Below are 23,295 nucleotides of genomic sequence, written 5' to 3' on the forward strand. Positions count from 1 at the left end.
GAGTAGACAAGATTCAACAATAAAATACTGAAAGGCACCACTCAGCTGCATGGAATTGAATACCTACGAGACCAATCCCAAGTTTATAAATCTAACCCTTACTCGCCTTTTACGAAATCCATTGGAAAGATATGGAGTGGTCCTATTCTAAAGTATTGGAAACCACATGGTACTTGCAATATTTTCTTTCCTTCTTCACCTTAAAAATAAAAGTTTACGAAGATAGCTTTCACATTTTCGTCTAAAATACAGCATAGCTGTCAAATAGTGTTGTAATTTAGGAGTATGAATGCGATGTAATCGCAATTGGAATTTTTGGTGTTGGCGGGGTCAGTTATTAAAGATACATATTTCTATTTACATTTAATAATTAAATTTATATTATACTTACATAACTATGTATACCTAATTTAAATTTAATTAGATTTTATCATTACACAATACGCTAATTTAATTTCATACCAATATCTGAATGGTGAACCTTCTAGCTTTTACCGAAAGAAAGAAAGAAAAAATGTTTATTTGGTACATAATAATATATCAAAAACAGAAACCTTAATCTACGCTTAATCTTACCGCGTTTCGCCGCGCGAATTAAGCGCCGCCTTCATAAGAATACAAGTTTTTCGCAAATCCCACGGGAACTATAGTTTTTACCGGGTTGAAAAGTGTCCTAGACTCTTAATTTTATTTACATAAAATTTCAAGAAAATTTGTTCAGTACCTAATGCGTGAAGAGGTAACAAACAAACAAACTTAAGCATTTATAATATTAGTTCGTGAATAGACAGACCCCCGTCGCTTATCGTCGTGACCAATAAGTAAAAGAAAGCATATATCATTACTCAACTAGTTAGTTAGTTTTTGATTGTTATCGGTACATAATAAAGTTAATGGGTTAACGGTAATTAGTCTGCAGTAAATTTATATTGACAACATAGAGGTACAACTTACAGTAGGTCCATTGTGTCTTACTTAAAGCTTTTAGTAGCAAATAGATTAGGTTCACACGTTTAATTAATACACGTGCACTTTTAAAGTTCAAAGACATCAAGTAAAATAAAACAAAATCAAAAAAAATTTGATAATGAATCAAAATTAAAAAGAATGAGTTCTTACACTTCTGACGATGACTGACTTGTCTTGAGATACCTATATAGTTAGGTACCTATTTAATTTGTGTCTTTATTAGGTACATGTTTATCCTGGACTTTGAAATTTGTTTTCTTTATAATAAAGACGGCGTCGCGCATGCCTGCTACGGGCGCTGAAAATGTGTAACGGTGTGTGAAGAGAAATATTCCTTCTATACTTTATGTAATCTAGGTTATAATTCTATGTTGATATTCTTCATAACTGTAAGTAAAGATAATACCTACCTAGTCGCCTCAAAATGGCATACATGAATGTTATAACCTTTACGATTTTGTTGCTTCTAAAATCTGTTATAAACTGTAAAATACCTCGAACAAATGTTGAAACCATTAATGATGCTGTTAAATGCACTAATAAAATTATATTGAAACACTATGCAGAAGGTAGTGAACTCACGTTTCTCGATCTGAGTAACAGCGGCGATAACGATGATATTCTAATGGAAATTCACAAAAAATTTCATGTGACAGTTATATCACGCACTTATAAGCAATTTTATACGTATCCCAATGAAGGGTACGTCATATACGCGAAAGCAGCCAATGATTTTGTAAACTTCAAATATCTTACCAAAGAAGCGCCGTGGAATCCTCATGCTAAATTTATTGCCGTGGTTGAATCCAAAGATGATGAAATGAGATATATTTTTGATACATTTCTGAAATACCACGTGTTTAATGTTGTGCTTATTAAAGGGTTACAAGATTCGGAATTATACACGTACAATCCATTTGAAAACTATGGCTGTGGAAAGAGATTTCACAGGATTATCGATTATGGTAAATGTAAAGATACATTTGAAACTAATTTGTTCCCCAACAAGTTAGTCACAGGTCTTCAAAACTGCATTTTCAACATCGCAGCACCGCATTGGCCTCCATACAGTATAGATCCCAACTTTAATACAACGAGAAGCCTAGGCATTGAGCAGCATATATTCAAAGTTATTAGCGAAATAGAGCATTTTACTATAAATTATACTTACAACAATGACGCTGAAAAGTTTACTGTCATAAATGATGAAATGACAGCAATTGGTCCGATGGAATTACTTCAAAAGAACGAGGCTGACGTAATAATTGGAGGAATGATGTTAATAAACGATAGAGCAGCTGCATTTGATTACATGTACACCCATCTTGCAAACGTAGACGAGATCAAAATAATGGTGAAGAAAGCTGAAATCGTGAGAAATTGGAAGAACATATACATAGAATTCCAACCGACTGTTTGGATATTATTGATCGTTTCGTTCGTTATATATTGCTTATTTCTAATACTGATAATCCGTGGGAGGGATAACATTTCTATTATACTTAAGATGTGGGACAGTCTCTTTTTGCACGTGCGTCCGATTGGCAACAACTGTGTGGTGAAATGCGCGTTCATTACCTGGATATGGTTCGCCTACATGATCAACTCCTACTACCAATCTACCTTGGTCAGCTTGAACACCCATCCGGCTACAGAATACCAGATTTCCAATGAACAAGATTTAGAAGACTACCATATGAGGCCGTGTGTTAGTATAGCTATACAAACATTAATGTGGGCAGAACTGGGGATGCCGATGCAAAATGTTACAAAAGATTGTGAGCCTTTTCTAGAAAGTTTAAAGACTGTGACAAAACGAGATGATTTGTATACAATAATTTTGTATTCTATTTATTCGTATCACAAATTTAAGTTTGTTGATGATTACGGCCATCTTCTTCTTTATGAGTTTCCGTCGTTAAATAAGGTAATGTACGCGATGTACTTCTACAAAGGGTTTCCTTTGAAAGGAATATTCCAAAATCATGGTTTGCGATTACGAGAGAACGGACTTATACAGAAGATTTCACAAGACTTATACTATGAGGGAAGTATCAAACATTATTACGCTAAGAAAAGAATGGAGTTCAAAATTATAGTGCCTTGGTATATTTATGCGTTTGGAGTAGGTTTGGCTTCATTAATATTCACCATAGAAATGATGCTCAAATTTGTTAAATCAGCTAGTTTAAGTGTATAAACGGTTTTTAGAATTGTCTAAATAAGAGTTTATTTCAGGGATTTAATGGCAGATAATGCTTTTACGTCCACTTGTTGTACATTTGTGTTGGTGCAATATAGTTTAGATAAATAAAAAAATACTAAGTTAGTGTCTACTTATTCCTAGTCTAATTGTTAAGACTGTTATTTAAACATACACTCAAAATCATCTATAGGAACATATAAAAAGAATAGGACCAATCCATCTCTTTTCCATGGATGTCGTAAAAGGCGACTAAGGGATAGGCTTGTAAACTTGAGATTATTTTTTGGGAATGAGCTAGCAACCTGTCACTATTAGAATCTCAATTCTACCATTAAGCCTTACAGCTGAACGTGGCCTTTCAGCCTTTCAAGACTGCTGGCTCTGTCTACTCCGCAAGGGATATAGACGTGACTTCATGTATGTATGAGAATAGGAAAGTCCTGAAAACAGGAAACGGACAGTACCTAATAGGTAATACCTAAGCATTGTCTTTATAACAATTTATGTACCTGAGTGATTCTTCCGTTTCGTTCAAATCTCAACGATTTTGAAGAAAGTTTTTTTTTTAATCGATTTTTAAAAACAGTTACATATAATCATTCGGGTACCTTTCAAGTATAGATTATCAGTAAAGGCCTTCATGAAAAAGCTTTCATTGTCAAGAAAATAGCTGGAATGTAATGAACCCACGGAAGGTAATGAAATAAGGACGGAAGTTAATGATTGAATTTGGAAGGTAATGAAATAAAATTAAATATGACGGGAGTGTAATGATTTCGTATGGAAAGTAATGAATAATCAGAATGATCTCTCTCTCTCCTCATGACCAAATCATCTTAACATACCCTTTTCTATTCCTGTAACTACATCTTCTTTCACATCACAACATTGCTTTATCACGCTGTTCCTTTTCCGTTCACTCAATTTCCACCCATCATACTCCTTAACGCTCTCATTTCCACTGCATTTATTCTGCTTTCGTGCTACTTTTGCCATACCCAACTTTCATTCCCATACATTAAAAATGTTAATAAAATGTAACGGATTAGTTAACATTATAAACAATAAGTAGGAACTCTCAAGAATTAAATTAGTAATCAGCCTAATCAAAGTTACAATCAGTCATTTTTACTTATTTAAAATTAATATTTAGTAAATTTTTAAACACAAATTGCCTTCTTCTAAATTCTTCCGGCTCATTCAAACGTTGCAAAATTCGTGATGCGGGTATTCATCATCGCTAATTCATCATTCATTCATCATTTTGTTTGATTCATCATCGCTAATTAGCAGCCATCCAAATTTCTTAGACTTGCCCTGACCTCTCCTTAAAAAAATATTTTATACTCTAGAAAACTTTGCATTCTATTTAAAATTTTACCGATATAATTGGGACTAACTCTTGGGCCATGTTCAAAACTGGTTGTAAGTGTGCCCATATAGCAGAAGCATCGTGCATTATATTTTCGCTTATTGTACAAAAAGATTTATGAATTACTAGGTACTTTGGTTTCCTGATCATAAAAATATAATACTCCTGTATGCAAAGAGATTTGTTGGCGGTTTCCACCGAAATGAAAACTTTGTATTTCTTCTTTATATTTTAATAAATAATTTTCGCTGAAGTCTATATGGCATATGACTTCACTAGGAGATAAATCACGTTGCAGATTCTTAATAGCGGAATATTACATTGTTATATTTAAAACCCGCTTGAAGAAAACTGCCAGTAGAGTTTCGAACTTCATAATGACATTAGGTGGTAAATCTTCCTTTTTCTTTTTTAATGTAACTCTCTTGTTTTTTTTTTCATCTTTTCCTACGTAGTCTTGCTTCTCAAAAATCCATTCATGATAAATAATAGTTTTCCGATTGTCAAATTTCTGGTACGTCGTGACTTTATTTTTGCAGATTTTGCATTTTCTCTCTAAACAATTTATTTCGTAGGTACACACTACAACATAAATTGTTCAAAACCTCAGATAAAGAATTTTCTGTGATTATATGAGCTTTCTTTAAAAATTTAATAATAAGTTCAATGTGCTTGCATTGGCACGTGTCTCTTTTTGATGAAGGTTGAATTATCCAGAATGGTCTATATTTGCAGAATACTGAGTAATGTATATGGCCCCATTTCTTACAAAACTTCGCATGTAAATTTTTCATATTATCGGTTAAATATCTTTTTTGTTTTTTTAATGCACCTTTTTTTAATAAATTCGCTTTTTCCTGGCGCCATTTGACTGTTTTCATCTTCTTGTAGAAAATTTTCAACACTTTGTTTTAGTTTCGCAGTTTTATTATCTCGAATTTTTTTTTTCACTTAATTTCTCATAGCAAAAGTAATATTTGACAATATCCCATACTTTTTGAGCCTCGAATTATCAATTATATCCAGTAAAAGCTCCTCTTTCCTCTTTTTTCGGAAGGCTTTTGTGTTTTTCTGATACTCCTCGACAAACTGTTTCATTCAACAAAAGCTTCTTTATCACTTCTTGTACCTTCTCATTATTTATGTTTTTTATGACTTCATCTACTTTCTTTTCTTGAATCTTATCTTTTTATAACATCTGCTCCATAAATAAATGTCTTCTTAAAAGCGCTTTCTCATTTTTTTAGTTTATCAAATTCATTCTGTAAGATTGTTATTGCTTTTTTAGATATGTATCGCAATTTTCTCATTGCGCTTGAAATACTAGTTTTTTGATGCACTAAATGTGACTTCGATGTACTTTGGCTTGATGTGGATTCTTCTTGTAACATAAGAGGGTCGCGTATTGTAGATTCTGGATGTTTATAAATTCCTCAGTTTTATTACTGGGCGGAGAGTTGTCTATTATAATTATTTGCAATATTTTCTGCTCTTCACCTTATTTAAATATTTTTTGGAGTTTTTTCGCCATCTTCGCCTTTGCTCCTTTGTCGTGCCGTCATCTCTGTTATACTTAGGACTTGTTTCTTTTCTTTTTTTACAAGGAATTTCCTCTTTTGTTTCTCCTTCTCTAATTTGTATTTTTCAGGATCCGCCTTGATTTCTGCGTATTTTACCTTCTTTCGCAATCTGTCTTTAGCTATTTTTTTTAGTTGCCAGTTTCTTCGGCTTCGACATTATTGCAGATGTATCTAAAAAACAAAACTAAGCAAAATAACCGAATATTTCACGAAACCTTCTTTATTAATTAGGTACCTACCTATTCCGTTCATTCAGTAGTTTTTTAGTTTATTGCGAACAGACAGCTGTCTGTCTTCTTTCGAAGCCTACCTAAGTTAGCTGTCTGTCTTCTTTCGAAGCCTACCTAAGTTAGCTGTCTGTCTTCTTTCGAAGCCTACCTAAGTACTTAGGTAGGTTACAAAATGTACAGATTTAATTTTAAGTTACTTCAATAATACTGACATATACTTACACAAGTTATAATTCGATATTATCAAAATAGGTAATAGGAAAAAATTAACAAAGAGACATAGGTAGGTACATATTAATTTTACATTTAAAAAAAATCATTACAATCCAAAGTGATTCATTACCCTCCTTTAAAAAATTGGAGGGAACGGAAGGGAATTATACGGAAAGAAATGAAGTTTGAGCAGATTTCCTGAATATACTCATGAATTAATAAAGGCTAGATATTCATAATTAATTCATAACTAGACCCTACAGTATGCTAATTACCAAAAGTTGAAATTATTTTTTTACGTCTACACTCACATACAAAAACTACGGAAGGTAATGTTTACTTACTCGTGACAAACGCTGTTTTCAGAAATTAAATCCTAAAAATATTTTGTCCGGGCAGCGTGCGACCTCTCTTGACGACTTGTATCGACGGCCTGAGGTGCGCGGGAGCGTCTTTTGTTTGGCAAGAAATAGATAGTATTGTACGTGCATAAAAATTTTAATGTTATATTTTTGTGGAAGGCAATGTAGTTTTTGGGTTGACAAAACTTTGAAGACAATTCTTTCTATATTAAACACTTATAAAAAATACTGTATTGCAGGTTTATAATAGTCAGTGAATACATTTGTATATAAGAAAAAAAAATATGTACTTTTCTCCTAGGAAAGTCATCAAAAGTGTGTCACAATGTTCTGAGGGTCCATTTGAACAAGGAGAGGAATGAAAAAAATACATGTTTTTGTTCTAAAATTTTTTTTGTTATGAGGTTTAAACCTGATATATATGATGGATATTTAAGATAAAAGTACGTCCTACCTTATTCAATAAAAAAAATACGGTTAATTACAATATTCATAACGACTTTTGACCTGGAATGGCGATTAGGACGAAACGGAAGAACCACTCACCTACACAAAAACATCAATATTTTTAAATCTGTGGATAAACGACAGAATTATTATTTAAAAAAATAGTAAATAAATAAGGTGCATCTTATTACAAAATGAAATCTCGACACCCATGGAAAAGAGTTGTGTTATTATTATTTAACTGTTTTATTTTTATTCCTATTCACAGGGATCAAATTATTAGCTGGTGACTGTACTACCTATCTATATCAATCCTAGCTAGCAGCCCACTGTATCTCACTATCATTACGCCTCCTATCTTTATGTCACAGATTAATTTGTTCAAATAGTTAAATTCCATGCGTTATGGAGACCCTCATTACTGCGGTTCGATGCACTGCAATGGGAACGAATGCACAGTACCATGTAGCCTTGTGATTAGAATAAGTACTTATTTGTGAAGTCTAGACTTAGTCACGGTTAAGCTTACATTAATGGTAGAGGTTGGATTGACTTTAATTTTGGTGTATTATGATTGGACTTTAATGGACTCTTTGCTAAGCTGCGATTTAGGGTTAAATACTTTCGGGGACGGAGGGTGGCCGAAGGCGTGTGTTATATCGTGCGCTTACTGCCTCATTAGGGTCAAATTTTAACCCTGAAGTAAAAAGGACAGCCAGCTACTTACTGGTCGCCCGAACGGTAAGAGTCTCTGGCAAGTCAGAGGGAATCGTGGTGAAATGCCATGCGATCCCGTGATGTCCTCAAAATGGCGAAAAGGGCGCACCGGAGGGCTTTTAGTGAGTTGGCTGGCGCATTGGAGGGTTAAATACTTAAAATACAAGGCCATTTCGTGATAGTATGTACCTACCTGTTCAGTAGTGGTGGTATAGTTAGTACCTATATGAAATTGATGAGAAAATTTTTAATAATCTCTACTAATTATAAAATACAAAAGCAACTCTGTCTGTCTGACACGCTTTCGATAGAAAGAAGAACATAGGCTACTTTTTACGGCGAAAATAGTGGTAGACCACGCGGACGATGTCGCGGGCAAAAGCTTGATAAAAAAATATTTTCATAACAAAATCACACTGATCCTTTAAATCGTCTCTATCAAGAAGAAATGCTTTGGTACTAGATAAGCTTATCAACGGGTTAGGTTCCCCTGCAAAGGTTACCGAGGTCAGATGGGAGTCGCTTCGTGTAAAAACCTGACTCACCCAATCCAGGATTCAAGGTCAATAGCTTACCCCGGGCTTTAATTTTTGTTTAAAATTATCCGCCAAAAAGTTGGTAGATTTGTCGCCAAAATATAGTCGCCAAGCAATATAAAATGCCTATTGAAGACATGATAACTAATATATTTTTGTTTTATTAGTTTTGTTCATTTTGTTTCACATAACATTGGTGAAATAATCGCGTCAATAACAATAAACTTCCTGAGATAAAAGTAATTTAAGGTAACCTATAAATTTGGGATTAATCTAGCAGCAGCTCTGTCTACCCCATTAGAAATAAAAGCGTGATTTACATGTTATATGCGTGTGATGTAATAAAAAAGCGATGAAGCGTGGATAGCTAGTGTTCATGAAAATGTACATACTTAATGAAAATAAAACTGACGCGTAACGCTGACTGAATTTCCTTACACCGGTCGTTGACCCCATCGACTTTTCTGTTTACGAAGGGGAAAGACCTTATACGGGCCGGACACCTGGATATTAACCCAGGGGAGTTTGGAACTACTGGCAACAAGGGTACTACCTATCTACTGAAACCCCTCCTGTACCTCCTGTCCCTACTTGCCATTTTGGGGGCATCATGGAATCGCAGGGAATTCCATCACGATGGCGCGGACATCACCTGGAGGTAAGCATAATTAGTGGGAGAAGACAGGCTGTTTGTATAACTGGTATTGTTTTAGTGTACAGTCGTCAACATAGAAAATTGTACCACCTTTGTATCGTAGACGTGTGGTAAAGTCTGTGTAGGCTAACGTACAATTACGAACGTTATACTGTCACATAATTAATACGAAACACCTTTGTATGCTCGCAATTATATAATATATTTGCGTTTTCATGAGGAAACCTGATTCAGACAACTGGGCGTGCAACCATGATCGGTCCAATACGGGTTAGGCTCCCCTGCAAATGTTGCGGAGGTCAGACGGGAGTCGCTTCGTGTAAAAACCTGACTCACCCAATCCAGGATCCATGGTCAAAAATGCACCTTGGGCTCCTCTCCAGATAGCTGAGGACGGAACCGAGACTGACGGCGTATGTATATTTGTTATTATTTTATGTAAAAACTACTGAACTCATTTAAAATTAAGATAACCCTAACTTTTCAAGACTATAGCTTAAGTATCAGAATTTTGAATCTCAATTCCATCATTAAGCCATACAGCTGAAAGTGGTCTTTCAGTCTTTTCATGGCTGTTGGCTCTTTCCACCCACGTGTTGTATGTATATATGCATCAGAATAACACGCTTAATTTACACGCTAACAAAGCCTCGGGCGGAAACTAGTTAAATTTGTTAATTAATTTGATATTTATAAGATTACCACATATCCAAGATCCTTGGTTAAACTCATGTACCGTACAAACGTTTTCGTTGAAATAATTGGAATTTTTGTGAATGTGCAGTGCAGTGGTCATTACACTGACAATGTATTGAGCAAGGTTGAAGGTCAGACCGTGGTTCAATGCCCAATTGGTAGCCATTGTGCAAATTTAAGCAATATTAGTGATACAATAAAAATAAAGAGATAAAAACGTAAGGTAATTGTAACTAAATTTCACTGGACTTGCCTTCATATTAACCGGTAAAATTATAGGATTCCTGAATTATTTTTACTGGTAGGCTATGAATACGATCTAGGAGAAACCTCACCACAAATCAATAACCTAAGGGAGGGAATGATATTGCATTGAGCTATAGAGAGCGACTCTTGTTTGACTAAAATAAACTCATTCATTTATTTATCCATATAATCACGTCTATATCACTGGCGGGGTAGACAGAACCAGTAGTCTTGAAAGACTGATAGGCCACGTCTAGCTGTTTGGCGTAGTGATAGAATTGATATTCAAATAGTGAGTCACTATTTGAATATCAATATTAGAGACAGGTTGCTAGCACTTCGCTTAACAAAAGATTCCTAAGTTTGAAAGCCTATCCCTTAGTCGCCTTTTACGACATCAATGGGATGGAGTGATGAGAGAGATGGAGTGGTCCTATTCTTTTTTCTATTGGTGCCGGGAACCACACTGCGCATTTACCTACGATCACTTTTGAGGTGCGAGGGTCTTCAATAATCTTTTCACTTATTTCGGTAATCACTGCACCTTTTTATTTATATACATTGTTTATTTATTGTAGTTTTATTTATGTTTATAATGTTTATTTTTTGTAGGTATAAATTTATTTATTTAGTGTGAGCCCACATAAAATTCTCTGTCAGACCCAATGGTTGACTGGTAGATAATGCTTGATGCATTAAGTCTGCCAATTGTGCTATACATTGGTATTTTGTACAATAAAGTTTTAATATACAAATTTGAAAAAAAAACACGACTCTTTCCCGGAAAAGAGACTTGACTACACCACTAGCCACGATCCCCGCATAATTCTTTCGCTACATTCACATTCATCATTCCCTTCATACGAACTCATTTGATCTGATCTTTTTCCAGAAGTTTATATTAGTTTAGGAAAATCAGTGAAAGTCATTCGAATTCCCAATGGTTATTACACCTTCAAGTTCAGAATCAATCCAGGAGTCTCCAAGCGGGGTGACTGGGCTAAGGACATTCGTTCCGCTTGGAGCCGGCTACTCAAACGGGCATTTAGTTTCCAATCAGTATTCGCTAAGGCACCACGCGTCGTAACTACTCCGTGCCTAAAAAACGCGAACAAAACTGTTGTATATTCTCAGTGACAAAACTAAAGGTGTGTGAATGTTAATTAAATAGATTTGTAACGATATGTGAGTATAGATTTATTGAATTAGTAGGTAAAATCTAGCTGGAGTAAGTAGGTCATTCCCTAAATGAAAACGGAGTGCAAAGTATTAACGCAATGTTATTTTCAGGCATGACTCTTTCAATTGTTTTTATATTGATTTTTAAGCCGTTTAAAGTGTAGTTTTTTTGTAGGTTATCAACAACATCGTTTGTCAAAAAAATTATTTTATTTACTACAAGTTTCGTCAAAATATAAATTTAAAAACCAAGGTTTATTTTTATCAGTAACACATTTAGTCAAAATCAGTCAAAACCTGTAATTATATTTATTTATAAAAAATGTTAAGTAATAAAAGTCGATTTAATATTTATATTATTAATAATTTGTGTAAATATGTTAAGATAAGATTGTAAAAACAAGAAACAAATAAATTTATTGATTGTTAAACATCAGTCCTGGAAGCGAATATAGGTACTTAAATTCTTAAAATGTGTTTACTGCATTTTCCGCGTTAATCGTAAAAGGTGTTCAAAGGAATGCGGATAGTCTCCTGAATAAGCTATTTGCTAGAATTTTATTGTTGTTTTATTTTTTTAATTATATGTTAAACTCAGCATGGGGTTTGTCTTAGAAAATACACCTTTTTTTTACTCATTCTTCTTCGTGACCATAATATAAACATTCATTTTATGACCTCAGTGCGTAGCCACTCGGATTGCACTGGACTTACACCCGCGGGGTGTTTTTTTCTGCACTTAATTTTATGCATGATACCTCTTTATTCATACCAACTTTCCCTATTCATATACAATCACGTCTGTATCCCTTGTGTGGGTGACAGAGCCGATAGTCTTGAAAGGACTTAAAAGTCACGTTCAGCTGTATGGATTAATGATGGGATTGAGATTTAAATTGTGACAGGTTGCTAGGCCCATCGCCTACAAGAAGAATCCCAAGTTTATTTGCCTTTCCCTTAGTAGTCCCTTACGACATCTCTGGAAAAGATAAAGAGTGGCAACCATCTAAAGTCCTTCCTTACGTAGGTTAAGAAAAATGGTTATACATATCTCTTTCTCCAAGCATATCCTTTTTCAGAAGTGCTTCACTTAAAAAACAACCAACAGTTCTCGGAATTGACAATGTAAATAGGTAAATAAATAAATAAAATATGTAAGTACGGGACAGATTACACAGATTTTTATCATGGCACAGCTGAAACGATTTTGGTGAAATTTGGCAAACAGTTAAAACGTCTTCTGCTCATTTTATCACAATTTAATTTTATTACTTAACAAGTACTTAAGTAATAAAATTAAATTGTGATAAAATATCTTTGCTTGCACGAATTTTCATACAAATAGCGTAAACTTTACTTAAATATGTATGTTTCCGGTGTAACCTTAGACCCAAGGAAATAGTTAATATTCAATGAAGTCAAACATGTCTTTAACTAAATTATTTTACAAACTAACAATATGCGTCTAAGTCGTATAAGTCAATTTGTCACTGTTTTTTACAAAAAAATATTTACTGACGTTAATTTTGAGGGTTTTGGTTACTTGAACAATTTTTTTGTTATTGCACTTAAAAATATTAAATAAATAAAAAATAATAATAAAATAATAAAAAAAAAAAACAATATTTGATGAATCTGTCTTATAAAATTGCATATGTATCTATCAAATTGATTGTAAACAAACACCTCATATTATGGAATATCATTCGTAATAGTTATATGAGACAAGAAGATTGTAATTTGTCTGTAACCAACGTCGCACAAAATGTTGTTCTGTGTGTGCATTACGTAGATAGCATACCTATAACATTACCTAAGTACATATAATCACGTCATATCCCTTGCGGGGTAGATAGAGCCAACAGTCTTCGAAAGACTGAAAAGACACGTTTAGCTGGTTGACTTAATGATTGAAATGACCTTCAAATTTGACAGGTTGCTAGCTTGTCGCCTAGAAGAAGAATCCCAAGTATAGGTACATTTAAGCCTTTCCCTTAGTCGCTTTTTACGACATCCGTGTAAAAAAAGATGGAGTGGTCTTATTCTTGTTTTGTATTGGTGCCGGGAACCGCACGGCATATTACGTAGAAACTAACAATAATAACAGTCATTTATATAACATTCTTGTAACATGTGCATAGGAGGTAATTTAACTCTTGCGCTTGGATACACAGCTGTAAAGGAGCGTGCATGAACAGAAAAATATACATATTTACGTCTTTCTCCCTTACGGGGTAGACGGAGCCACAAGTCTCGTGAACACCGAAAGACTACATTCAGCTATACGGCTTATAATGGAATTGAGATTCAAATAGTGACAGGTTGCTTGTCCATCGCCTAAAAGAAGAATCCCAAGTTTATTAGCCTAAGTACCTACTAATATTGATGAATGCGAAAGTATTTATGTATGTAGGTATGTTGGAATGAAATTCCCTTTATTCCAAACATAAACATTAATTAGAAAGTCTCTTATTAATGAAAAATGCCTACAATATATACCTGATACATAAGAATAATAACAGACATTAGTTCGAAACAAATTATTTGTTCAAGAATTTCGTTATCCCGTCTTTGGCAGTCTTTTGGATGAAATATTAGTATGTTAGTGGAAAGAGAAACATAGCAATATGTACATATTTTTAATAAACCGATATATGACATTTACGTAGAGAGGTAACCTAAGTTAAACGTTGTTATTTTAACTTTATGGTAATTTTTAAACAATTTTTGAAACTGGTCGCAGAGCCGGGCAATCAAAAATGATATTGACATTTATGACATTATATCCAATAATTTAATATCGTTAAATTTTAAATTCGTTTTCAAATTATTTATGTGCCAGATACAAAGAAGTTAAAAACCTAGATAAGAATAATTTAATTTTTATTGTTACAATTATGTATGTATATGACATTAGTTCATGAGTTTCTAACAAATTGGTAGATAAAATTTATCATCTCGTATTTCGGAAACTGCGCAGTGATTGATATCTCTACATTTTTTAGTTGCGAATTCGATCATTAATTACCTACATAAACATAATTGCTATTGCTTATAATTATGCTGATTCAATGCATAGATAGATTGAATACCCTTTATTGCGCATGAAATTATAACAATAAATTTATCCTCAACTTTTGTTAAGTAATATTATCTACCAATCAACCCTAGGAAAAAAGGGAAAACAGATACTAAATCATATACTTATATTATTATTTCTTTTGCGATTATTTATCGCACCAACCGTCATACATCTCAGTTTGGTCCAAAGGTTCGACTGGCAGAGAATGCCTTGTGGCATTAAGTCCACCTGTTGTATATTTTACGTACATATAGTTTAATAAAATAAATCAGGTTTGAATTTGAGGTTTATACATATAGCGTTGACGGAGTTGAATATTAATATGTTTTAAAGAAATTATTTATTTATAAACTATTGATTAAAATTACGAAGCTTTTTGCGGATAGCTGCTTGTTCAAATGACGAAGCACGTTGCGAATAAAACGGTGTTATAATAGATTTAATATCGTTTAAATTATACTTACTTAAGTTAATTTAATAATAGTACCTGTTTTCTAGTATTTTATCAATCAATATTATCATTTAAAAGGAAGTAGGAAAATTGTGCCGTGTGGGTCCCGGCACCATTACCCAAAAGAATAGGACCACTGCATATTTTTCCCACGGATTTTGTAAAAGGCGTCTAAGGGAAGACTTATAAACTTGGGATTCTTTTTTTTGGCTAGCAACTTGTCACTATTTGAATTTCAATTCTATCAACAACAGCTGAACGTGGCCTCTCAGTGTTTCAAGACTGTTGGCTCTATCAACCCCGCAAGGGAAAGACGTGATAATATGCACGTATGCATGCATTTATACGTTCTTGTGTATATAGTGTGTACACAACTTTAAATGCAGTCGATTGTAAACTTGTTTAAGCGAGTATATCCTGAACGTTATGTTATAATTGGTGTAAAAAAGGTCTTCTTGGTTTCATAACGTAAAACAAGAACTCTCATCTGCATAGAATTCGAAAGATGAAAAAAGAAAGGCCCAATAGTACATACATACATATAATCGCGTCTATAGTTCAGCTATTTGGCTTTAAGTTAAAATTGAGATTCAAATAGTGACATGTTGCTAGCCCATCGCCTAAAAGAAGAATCCCAAGTTTAAAAGCCTATCCCTGAGTCGCCTTTTACGACATCCATAGGAAAGAGATGGAGTGGTCCTATTCTTTTTTCTATTGGTGCCGGGAACCACACGGCACCCAATAGTCTAACTACTTATGAATAACTGTTGAGTAAATTCAAGATATTATACCTAGTATAAATCTTGGTGCATGTTATTCGCATTCAGTAATCCTTAATACAAAACCGATGACACTACACGTTAACTGTTTTATTTACTGGCCAAGTCATATTCAATCTTATAAGTATCAGTGTTAAGTCCAATAACTATTATATTAAAGGCGAAAGTAAGTTAATTTGTTTGTTTGTTTTCTCTTCACGCGTTATCTATTGAACTGATCTTTTTGAAATTTTTCACATTTTGTATTTAAATAACTTAACTTTAAAAAACTTAAAAAACCGTGCGTTTGGTTCTCGGCACTTTCAAATAGGACTACTCCATATCTTTCCTATGGATGTCGTGAAAGGCGACTAAGGGAGAAGCTTATAAACTTGGAATTCTTCTTGTGCGCAATGGGGTAGTAACCTGTCACTGTTTCAATTTAAATTCCATTATTCAGCTTTACAGCGGTGGCCTCTACTTCTTTGCGTGACTTTTGGCTCTGTCTACCCCGCAACAGATATAAACGTGACCGTATGTGTGTAAGCTTTGAAACACAATGACATCATGTTGCAATATTTACAAAAGACACGCTAAAGAAGCTGCTTAATATAGTGTAAAACGACCGGCCAATGTTCACACTATGAGTTATCTCAATCTGGACAAATTCAAGGCAATTGTTAACAAAAAAACGGCTAAATTATTTCCTGGTCTTAGTAAAAAAAATATGCACAGTCATTTATGTGCAATGTTTTTATAGGTATCGTCACAGGAGTTCTTTAAAAACAAAATGTATAAACATATTGCTCTTCGTATGACGACAGTAAAAAAAACATTTAACAGAAAAAAAAAAGAAATGTAGTTTCCCTCTTCTTAACTGCACAGTCGAAAATATGAAATAACCCGGCTCATAAGTTGAACTTCAAAGATTGACAGTCGGCGCAGGCGCTTAAGTCCAGTCTAGAGAAACAATAATAAATCAGTATCATCAATAAAACACTTATCATGTTCATGACGGCAAGACAGTCAAGACGCAAAAGCTAGATGATTGGCCCATTGTTTAAAAAATAATCCAAAGTTAATAATTCCATCCAAGCCATTCTCTTGAATATATTTGGGAATCTGTCACTATTTGAATGTTAATTCCATATTCAAGCCATAAAGCTGAATTTGGCCAACAATTTTTTTTAAAATTTATTTGTTATTTTTTATAGTTAAACACTGTACCGATCTTTATGATTGCGTTTGTATACCTACCTTCGACTATGGAAAAGGACATAGGGTTTGACGCGGGCAAAAGATTGTCATCTATATTATTATTCATTTATAATTTACTACTTGGAACCTGAATACTAGTTCAAGTAGGTGTAGTTTTGTGGAAAAATACACAATTTCTCAATTCATTAGCAAATTCCGCGTTGAAAGTTGAGTGGAGCGAAGTACTCTACACTTTAACGTAATAAGCCATTGTATTTATTCCGTCCTATTTATTAGCATATTTGTATGTTAATACTCGTATTCCTTGCTAGTGAATTGTCACTGCTCCAAATACTTTAATTAATGGACTTAGTAGGATACATAGTATTATCTTTTGTTAAGCTATTCTTGAAAACGGCCAGATTTATTTTTACCCAGATTTTTACTCAGCACTTTTATTCTGAAGGACTTTTATTCCTCGGGCTGGTTTTCGTTAAATCACTTAAATTTGGATCTAACACTGTAGAAATACACTTAATTGAACGTTACGTAATTATTTTAACATCAAAAAGCTAACTATTACCTTATTGTAGTATATAATAGTATATAAATTTATATTATTTACATGTGTGGTTTTACATATATACTTACTACTAAATTTTTTAAACTTTTGTACAAATTTTGTAAAAAAAAATATTTTTAAAAGATACTGGCCACTAGGAAACAGAAAATCATTTATTTTTATGGCGCGCATGACTGAAGTTATGTTGAAATTAACCTATTACTTTACCTGTATTTTTTTCCATGTAAATACTAAATGTGGAAACCGAATACTTTATAATTGATAACTTTAGTGCAATATTTCAAGCAAGGGCTGTTAATTTTTTTTAATAAAATAAGTTCCAACCAATATCAGCAAATCCTCATTAGTCAGTTTGAGTTCAGAAGAACAATTTAAATGTTCTTAAATCGAAATATGCGCATTAAACGGTCAAATTAAAAATAAATACCAATAAATTGATACGCAATTAAGTTTAAATAAATATTTATAAATAGCATAAATTAAATAATTTCCAGGGCGATTTGATTTCGTATTTAGGTCAATGATTGTACTAGTTTTGTGACGTGTACCTAATACCTATGCTGATGCGTTTATGTGTGGACTGTGGCGAATCTAGCTAAACGATGAGGCGTATTAATCAAAAACCGTTATGTTCACAAATAGAATTAAATGTTTTGTAACATTTACCTACATTTCGATTGGATTGATAAGCTGACCAATTAAAAGTTATGTACGCCGTGTGATTCCCGGCACTTCGGAATAGGACCACCCCCTCTCCTTCCCATGGATGTCGTGTCTAGTAGTTTTCGAGATATCGTAATGAGTGAGTACGTGAGTGAGTGTTTTTCGCTTTTATATATATACATATAGAGATAGATGTGTATTCAAAATATACCTTCCTAATAACAGAACAATAAAATTCAAAAACCCTGACCTTCGACAGATAATAACGTACATTGCATGCGATGGCCTAATTTTTGAATAACTTTAAAATCTTCGAACAGCCGAAAAAATTTTGCAATCTGTGTCGAAACGAGCGAATCGCATGGCCATCTCAACATCTCGTATCGGGCCGAAATAATTGGACTTAAAAATTCAAGTACGACGTGTATCGGCCGAGGCGGAGGGTCAATGACAACGCGTGATAATAGGGCTGTGCGCTGTGGAATACGCTAGTGGTCATAAAAATGGTTTTTTGGTGTGATGTGACTATGAATTTAAGACCAGAGGATGATGAAAGTGGATGATGGACAACAATCTTTCTGATTCGCCTGGGTTTTGGATGTTTATCATTTATTTTTAATTTAATATACAATATTGTTAAGTGTGTGCCGTGTGGTTCCCGGCACCAATACAAAAAAGAATAGGACTACTCCATCTCTTTCCCATGGATGTCGTAAAAGGCGACTAAGGGATAGGCTTACAAACTTGGGATTATTTTCTAGGCGATGGGCTAGCAACCTGTCAATCTTTGAATCTCAATTCTATCATTAAGCCAAATAGCTGAATGTGGCCATTCAGTCTTTTCAAGACTGTTGGCTCTGTCTACCCCGCAAGGGATATAGACGTGACCATATGTATGTATGTATGTGACTATGAATTTAAGACCAGAGGATGATGAAAGTGCATGATGGACAACAATTTTTCTGATTCGCCTGGGTTTTGGATGTTTATCATTAATTATTAATTAAATATACAATATTGTTACGTTGGGGTCTCATAACATATTTTTGGGTAAACATTGTATTTTTGTCCCGATAAAGAGAATATAAAGATAATTCATCACGCTTCTTTCCCGAAAGTTACCTAAGCAGTGACTGCATCTTTTCATTACCATGATTTTTTTAAATAAATCTGGTTCATGCACAATTACCAAGCTTTTTAGGTTTAAATTTTTTAACTTCAAACATTACCGTATCTTTAAGGTTGATTTTATATATATACATTCAGTCAGAAAAGTATCGGGAATGGATTATTTATTTATGGTTCCAAATTCAAATTTTTGTTTTTTTGTTGTTGTTAGATTGGCACAACTGTTTTCCATTTTGGTGCGGAGTTTGGTTTGCATCTGTTGTTTACATTAAATACAGTGCTATTTTTAGTTATATCATATCTAGTGTGTATTGCTAATTTCATAATGGATAAAAACATCGAACAAAGAGTTTGTCTTAAATTTTGCATTGCCAATGGAATATCGTGTTCGGAGTCACTGAAAATGTTACAGAAGGCTTACGGTGAATCGACTTTATCAAAAACTCGTGCTTATGAGTGGTACAAAGCGTTCAAAAGCGGTCGAGATGTGATGGAAGATTTGCCTCGCTCTGGTAGGCCATCAACGTCTGCAACTGAAGTTAACATCGCAAAAGTGAAGGAAATAGTGACTGAAAATCCTCATTCAACTTTGAGAGAGATAGCCACCGAACTTTCTGTATCTCACGAGTCGATCCGTACCATTTTAACTAATAATTTGGGTATGAAACATGTTGCCGCTCGGCTAGTCCCAAAAGACATACATACATACATACATAAAATCACGCCTCTTTCCCGGAGGGGTAGGCAGAGACTACCTCTTTCCACTTGCCACGATCTCTGCATACTTCTTTCGCTTCGTCCACATTCATAACTCTCTTCATACAAGCTCGGCGGTTTCGGGTACTTTTGACCTGACCCTTTACCAGGACGTCCTTAATTTGATCAAGATACGTTCGTCTAGGTCTTCCCACTCCGACCTTTCCCTCCACACTCTCCTTGTATATCTGCTTAGTCAACCTGCTTTCATTCATCCTCTCCACATGACCGAACCATCTTAACATACCCTTTTCTATTCCTGTAACTACATCTTCTTTCACATCACAACATTCCCTTATCACGCTGTTCCTTATCCTGTCACTCAATTTCACACCCATCATACTCCTTAACGCTCTCATTTCCACTGCATTTATTCTGCTTTCATGCTTCTTTTGCCATACCCAACTTTCACTCCCATACATTAATGTCGGGACCAACACGCCCCTGTGCACAGCCAGTCGAGCCTTTTTGGATAGTTTCTGACTGCTCATAAAGGCATGCAAAGCTCCATTCACCATGTTCCCCGCGTTCACTCTCCTTTCAATATCACTATCATACTTGCCATCTGATGTAAACTTTGATCCTAGATATACAAACTCTTTCACTTGCTCCACTTTTTCTCCTCCAATCAAAATATTACATGCTGTCATTTCTTTCTCCATTTCAAAAACCAGTGTTTTAGTTTTACTTACGTTCACTTTCATTCCTTTCTCTTTTAAAGCTTCATGCATACAGTTTACCATCTCCTGTAACTCCTCCGCTGATGACGCCAGTATAACCTGATCGTCGGCATAGAGCAGACATTTGACGAGTAACTCATTCATCCTTAATCCACTTTTAGACTCTTTCAAATCTGTCAAACAGCTATCCATAAATAGGTTGAACAGCCACGGTGACGCAACACATCCTTGCCTAACGCCTTTCTCAATCTTAAACCACTCAGTGTGCGCTCCGTTTATCCTGACACAAGCACTCGAATCCTCATATAAGGATTTCAGTGCTCGTATTAAGAGACTGCTCACCCCATGCATAGAAAGTGCTGACCACAATTCATTCCTCTCAACTCTGTCATAGGCCTTTTCCAGATCTACGAATGTGCAATAGACTTTTTGACTCTTGGCCAAAAACTTTTCGGCTATGCACCGCAAGGAAAAGACCTGATCAGTACATCCCATTCCCTTTCGAAATCCCGCTTGAGCATCCCATATTTTGTCATCAGTTTCATTCCTGACTCTATTAATCAATACCTTAGCATACAATTTGCCGACGACGCTAAGCAGGCTTATACCACGATAATTTTTGCAGTCCAGCTGTGACCCTTTTCCTTTGTAAAGTGGCACGATAACAGCCTTACACCAATCTTTTGGTACTCGGCCGCTTCTCCAACACAAATTGAAAAGGCAGTACAACTGACTAGCTACTACGCCTTTTCCTGCTTTAAGCATCTCGACCGACACTCTATCACACCCAGCAGCCTTTCCCGCTTTCATACTCTTAAGTGCTTCCACAATTTCGAACATTTCAATTTTGCCTTCCATCTCATTCTCTTTTTCTTCGCTATAGCAGAAATCTTTCTTATTTCCTTCCTTTTTTTCAAATAAACTTTCAAAATAGTCCTTCCATATCTTTAGTACACATTCTTCTCCTTTCACAACGCTACCATCCTGGCATCTGATCCTAGTCAGCTCTCTGGTTATAGTATTTCCTCGGGCTGACCTTACGGATTTCCAGAATACTTTCAGATTTGACTGAAAGTCTTCTGATAGCCTTTTATCAAAATCCTCTTTATACTCTTCTTTCTTTCTAATCACAGCTTTCTTAACCAAATCTTTCATTTTCTTATATTCCTTACGTGCTTCATTCACATCTTCATCTATAACCTCTTGCATTCTTAAGTTAGCTTTTGCTGCTAACAAATCCAGCCATGCTTTCTTCTTTAATCGCACAAGTTCTTGCACATCTTTACTCATCCACGCATTTTTGTGATTTTTTCCTTTCCTTCTTCTACTTACACCACACACTTCAACAGCTACTTTCACAATTCTTTCTTTAAATTCCTTCCATCCATCTTCAATATCGCTCATTTCCTCTAAATCTTCAAATTCATCCTTCAGTCTATTAATATACTTCTTACCTACATCCATATCTTGCAAATTTTCTACTTTTACTCTTTCCAAAGCGCTGGTTTGCTCCCTTACCCTGTGCCGCCAGCGATTGAAGATACCCCTTATCCGGGATATCACCAGTAAATGGTCCGAGTCAATGCCAGCACCGCGATATGCACGGGTATCCAGCACTTTGTTCTTCAATCTTTCATCTACAATCACAAAGTCTATCATACTTTTTAAAATACCTTCCACTCTTGTGTAGGTGTGGATCTCTTTATGTTGAAACATTGAGTTCGACACAAAAAGATCCCACTCTAGACAAATTTCTAATACACTTCTTCCATTATCATTCACCTTTTCGTCACCAAACGCACCAAGCACCTTTTCATATCCATCACGCTTTACACCCACCCATCCATTAAAATCACCTAACATAATAATCTTCTCATTTGGCTTGGTAACTTTCAATACTTCTCTTACACTATTCCAGAACTCCTCGTTTTCGCTTTTTGCTGATGTTGTACCCCTCGAACCCACATCCCAAGGTGCATAAACACCTAGAACGAAGATCCGAGTGATTCCAACTTTCAGCCTAATCCATAGAAGACGAGGGCTGACACACTCATACTCATTCACGCACTCAGCCATTCGTGCAGAAAGAATTAGACCGACCCCTTGACAGCCTCGGCTGGTACTGGAAATTCCAGACCAATACGCCGTGTAAGGGCCGTGCTGCGTCGCGTCGCATCCTTTCCGCTTCGTTTCATTCACGCACAACACATCCAAACGTCTTTCATCCATCATCTGGCATACTTCCTCAATCTTATCCTTCATTCCTCCTCTTACATTCATCGTCGCAAAGCGGCTTTCAGCAGACCGCATACCGCTCCCGCCGGGAACGAGACGTGATGGGGTGCGGACACCATCGCCGTGCGGACACCATCGCCGTGTCCCAAAAGACCTGAATTTTTTTCAAAAACTCAATCGCATGAGAGTCGCTGAGGACATGCTAGAACGAGTCAATTCCGACCCAACATTCATGAAACGCATTGTTACTGGTGACGAGACGTGGGTTTACGAGTTTGACATGCAAACTAGTCAACAAGCTTCGGAGTGGCGCCTTCCAACTGAACCGAAACCGAAAAAACCACGCCAAAGTCG

The 23,295-nt window shown here is 35.1% G+C and overlaps 2 protein-coding genes across 3 annotated transcripts in view; both read left to right on the forward strand.

Annotated features, from left to right (window-relative positions):
• The first annotated feature begins 1,338 nt into the window (after nt 1–1,338).
• On the forward strand, nt 1,339–3,193 carry LOC132902479 (uncharacterized). The gene has a single exon (XM_060947636.1). It carries the CDS (start codon nt 1,394–1,396, stop codon nt 3,167–3,169), a length of 1,776 nt encoding a protein of 591 aa, XP_060803619.1. The 5' UTR covers nt 1,339–1,393; the 3' UTR covers nt 3,170–3,193.
• Nucleotides 3,194–11,288: 8,095 nt separating this feature from the next.
• The window catches only part of LOC106132822 (ATP-binding cassette sub-family G member 1), a 36,151-nt gene continuing 24,144 nt past the window's right edge, over nt 11,289–23,295 (forward strand). The window contains exon 1 of one of the 2 annotated variants that reach the window (XM_013332357.2): nt 11,289–11,414. The gene's annotated coding sequence lies outside the window, so the exon portion shown is untranslated. The remainder of the gene's footprint in view (nt 11,415–23,295) is intronic. The other variant, XM_013332360.2, reaches the window with a different exon arrangement.

Source organism: Amyelois transitella, chromosome 14 (genome assembly GCF_032362555.1).
Source record: "Amyelois transitella isolate CPQ chromosome 14, ilAmyTran1.1, whole genome shotgun sequence".
NCBI lineage: Eukaryota > Metazoa > Arthropoda > Insecta > Lepidoptera > Pyralidae > Amyelois > Amyelois transitella.

What these genes read in the sequence shown, in the direction of transcription:
- LOC132902479 (XM_060947636.1), top strand. Translation starts at nt 1,394, where the DNA reads ATGGCATACATGAATGTTATAACCTTTACGATTTTGTTGCTTCTAAAA.